At 34.5% G+C, this 4,321-nt stretch overlaps 1 protein-coding gene across 1 annotated transcript; it reads left to right on the top strand.

The window, feature by feature from the left end:
- The first annotated feature begins 270 nt into the window (after positions 1–270).
- Positions 271–3,799, top strand: LOC141701700 (pectinesterase 2-like). Its single transcript, XM_074505334.1, has 2 exons — positions 271–1,351; positions 2,832–3,799. The coding sequence occupies exons 1-2, from the start codon at positions 514–516 to the stop codon at positions 3,518–3,520; spliced, it is 1,527 nt and encodes a 508-aa protein (XP_074361435.1). The 5' UTR covers positions 271–513; the 3' UTR covers positions 3,521–3,799.
- Positions 3,800–4,321: the final 522 nt, after the last annotated feature.

The raw sequence follows: 4,321 nt of genomic DNA, 5'->3' as shown, positions 1-4,321 counted from the left end.
ATATATTTTTCAATGATATTAGTTTAAAAATTATTTAATTACATTTTATACGTAGCTTAGCACACAAATAATTATACACACACGTCTATGTGTAATTTTACTGTTTGTGGGCGAAGAACAGCTAGAATATATTTGAATGATCGATCATGTACGCGTTTCGTGCATACCTCGAATTCCTTGATCGGTCAAATTCATACACGAACCAAAGATAATCTTCAACTTTGAAGATTTTATTCTCTATCCAGCAGCTTAACATACCATGGTTTAATTAGCAATGCTCAACTAATTTGAATTAGTAATAAGTTTCGAAAATACGAAGGTAGAACATCACATCAATGTAGCCCTTTTATAATTCTCCGCCCTCAGTTTCAGATCACTATATATACTTGCTAATTCGTTACCATAATCTTCATTCGAGAATCCTCACTGAATACACTACAAGAAACAGAGCCTGTTTTCGGACCCAGAAACCTCACAGATTTCGATCGTTTAGCTTTATAGTTTGTCACAAAAATGGAATTTCGTTTGTTTTTTGTTATGATAGTACTTCTGTTTCTTTTTCATGGTCCTGCAGTTCTTGGCTACTCATTTAGTGAAGTCAAGGTAATGTGCAGCAAAACACCTAATCCACAACCATGTGAATATTTCTTAAGCAACAGCCCTAATTACGGTCCAATGTTAAACGAATCTGATTTTCTTAAAGTGTCGCTAAAGCTCGCGTTGGACCGTGCTATGCACGCCAACCGCGACACAAAGAGCTTAGGCACAAAGTGTCGCAACAAGCTCGAAAAAGCTGCATGGGATGATTGTCTGGAGTTGTACGACTCCACTATCCGCAAACTCAACAAAACCATCAGTCCGTGCAGCCAAGACGACGCACAGACATTCCTCAGCACCGCTCTAACCAATCTCGAGACGTGCCGAGCCGGGTTTCTTGAGCTAGGGGTAACTGATAACCTACTGCAACTGATGCAAAATAACGTTTCCAAGTTAATTAGCAACACTCTGGCAATAAACAAAGGCACTTACAAAAAGCCGAATTACAAGGACAAGTTCCCAACATGGGTGTCTCCCGGAGACCGAAAGCTTCTGCAATCGTCGTCCCCTAAGGCGGACGTTGTGGTGGCGCAAGATGGTTCGGGGAACTACAAGACGGTGGCGGCTGCAGTTGCGGCTGCGAAAAGTAGTAGCGGAAGGTATGTTATATATGTTAAGGCAGGTGTGTACAATGAGAAGATTGAGATAAAGGCTAAGAATATCATGCTTGTCGGAGATGGTATTGGGAAAACAATTCTAACCGGAAGTAGAAGTGTAGGGGGAGGAAGCACCACCTTTAACTCCGCCACTCTCGGTAAGTTTGCATGAATATATTTTAATTGTCTATAAATATTTATTTTCTAAATCAAGTTGAAACCTTGATAGAGTCAAAAAATTAAAGAATTAATATAAATATTCATTAAAAACTTTGTTATTATATATATTTAAACCTGAATCATTTAAAATTGGACCTTTTTGAAAAATACCTAATTCTAAAAATATTTTTGCAAAAATACTGTCATTTTTTAAAAAAATTTGCAAAAGATACTTTTTAATTTACAAAAATACTATTTTTCAATTTTTTTTTGCAAAAATACGGTTTTTTGGCAACCGGAATCAACTGCATGCAATCTTTGACGAATTTCTGCAACTACATACAACCTCAAATCAACCAAAAAAACTTTATTCAGCTAGTTGCATATCTGGTTGATTTTAGTTTATTCCGTATTTTTGAAAAAAAAATAATCAGAAAATAGTAAAATTGGAATTTTTTTTTAAAAAATTAGTATTTTTGGTAAATTCTCTTTAAAATTTTGGTTCTAGCCAGTTTCTCGTAAAACTCATATTTTACATTTATTTATAATATTTCTGGTTTATTTATCATATTTCTCGGTCCCACCCAATTGATTTCGACGGGATAATCAACATGCAACATGATGCAAAAGATACTGTATTGTTCTGCTTTAGAAAAACACTTCCTTGACTTTTAAGCCGCAAAAGGATAAGATGGTAAATAGACAAGCTAGTTGAATTTAAAGCCATTCTAAATTCTAATAGCGAAATGAGAAGATTTATAATATTTTTAATGCTTCTTCTAGTCAAACTGATCATTCACTAAATATTTTTTATTAAATGACATTATCAACGTGACAGTTTTAATAAGCTATCTAGTGCTAATATTAAGTCAGAGACAAGTATGCGTATTATTAAAAATTCTGTGTCATTGTCATTTTATCAACTTGAGTAATTGCTGACAACATTTAATAAATGTAGATATTGATCTCCCTCCGTCCCAATTTATCTGTCTTATTTGAATTTTTATGTTCAAAATGAACCAACTTTAATCGTAAATTAAATATTAATCTATTAATATGTTAAAAAAATTAAAATATACATATTAAAGTAAATTAAATGTACTTCTTAACGATATACTCCCTCTGTTTTTTATTATATGACGTTTGATTTTCTGGAACACATGTTTAGGAAGTTTGACCATATAGTTAAAATATTTTTTTTCAAAAATTCTTTTTGTGAATAAAAGTTTTGATCTCATATTTTTGTACAACAAAAAGAATTTTTTAAAAATCATAATTCTAACTATGTGGTCAACCCTCCTAAATATGTGTGCCAAAAAGTAAAACGTCATATATTAAAAACAGAGGGAGTAATTTTTATAATTTTTTCCGATTATATAATTTATGAAATTTTTTGATCAAAATTAAGTCAATTTGATCACAAAAAATCAAAAATAATTTTCTGACATGCTAATACATATGATTTATGACGTATTGCAGCTGTAGTCGGCGATGGATTTATCGGCAAAGGAATTACAGTTCGAAACACTGCAGGAGGCAAAAACCACCAAGCCGTGGCGCTCCGATCCGGATCCGATCTCTCGGTCTTTTACCAATGTAGCTTCGAAGGGTATCAAGACACTCTCTACGTTCACTCCGACAGACAGTTCTACAGAGAATGTGACATTTACGGAACCGTCGATTTCATTTTCGGAAACGCAGCTGTAGTTATTCAGAACTGTAACATTAGGCCCCGAAGACCTCCAGCAGGCACCAACACAATAACTGCTCAAGGTCGAACCGATCCGAATCAAAACACGGGAATTGTGATCCACAACTGTAGAGTTACACCAGCTGACGAACTTAAATCTGTTCTAAGTTCGACAAAAAATTATCTCGGCAGGCCTTGGAAGGCTTATTCGCGAACGATATTTATGAAAACGTTTCTCGACGGATTTATTCGACCCGAAGGGTGGATGGAATGGAGCGGTGATTTTGCGCTAAAGACGTTGTATTACGCTGAGTATGCGAATACGGGTTCGGGCTCGGGGACTGGAGGAAGGGTGAAGTGGGGAGGGTATCATGTTCTTACGAATGCAGCTACGGTTTCGAAATTTACAGTGGGAAATTTTATTGCAGGCGGTTCTTGGTTGCCTAAGACCAACGTGCCATTCACTTCTGGACTTTGATTAGCAACCAGGGGTGGCCCTTGGTTATAGGCGAGCAGTACTTACGCCTAGGACCCCCGACACTCAAGAACCCAAAAAATTTATAACTTCTTCAAGTATATATATATATAAATTTCCATGATATATCTATATTAGGGTTCCCGTAAACTGATTTCGAATAGGACCCCTCGAATAGCAACTTCATCTCCTTAATCATGTTGATTTTTCTAATTCTGCAGATATATATTTATCCATAGTATGTAATTACATTAAGGATCATACTTAGGATGTCTAAATGTTCCAACAATTGTAAAAAATAATTGATAAAGAATAAATTCCTGTTTTTATTATGTTTTTAATATGTTGTGTTAGTTAATTTCTGTTGGAATAAGTCTAAGTAAAACTAGGATGTGTTCATTTGATGTTGCCTTTATCTTAAAAAAATTTAAGCAATTTAACTCATTTCAACTAGAGAGTAGACTCTTTATAATTAATTAAGCAACTTCAACGCATGAATGCATCACAACAAGAAAAAATGACAAAAATAGTCAATTTTTGAAAAAATTTAACAAAAATAGTCATTCTGAAAAAAGTGGCCAATTTTGGTCGATTGAATAATTCACTGTCAGTTGGGTATCCCAATTTATATAAGATACTCCAGTGGTAGTTGGGTATTTCATATATGGGATACTCCACTGTCAGTTGGATATCTTGTATAAAGTGGATACTACACTGACAGTTGGGTATCCCATCGGCTAAAGTTGGCCAACTTTTCAGAAATTGGTTATTTTTGTCAATTTTGTGTAAAAATATGCTAAATTT

Source organism: Apium graveolens, unplaced genomic scaffold, assembly GCF_009905375.1.
Source record: "Apium graveolens cultivar Ventura unplaced genomic scaffold, ASM990537v1 ctg4305, whole genome shotgun sequence".
Taxonomy (NCBI): Eukaryota; Viridiplantae; Streptophyta; class Magnoliopsida; order Apiales; family Apiaceae; genus Apium; species Apium graveolens.
This window is presented reverse-complemented; position numbering and strand designations above follow the sequence as displayed.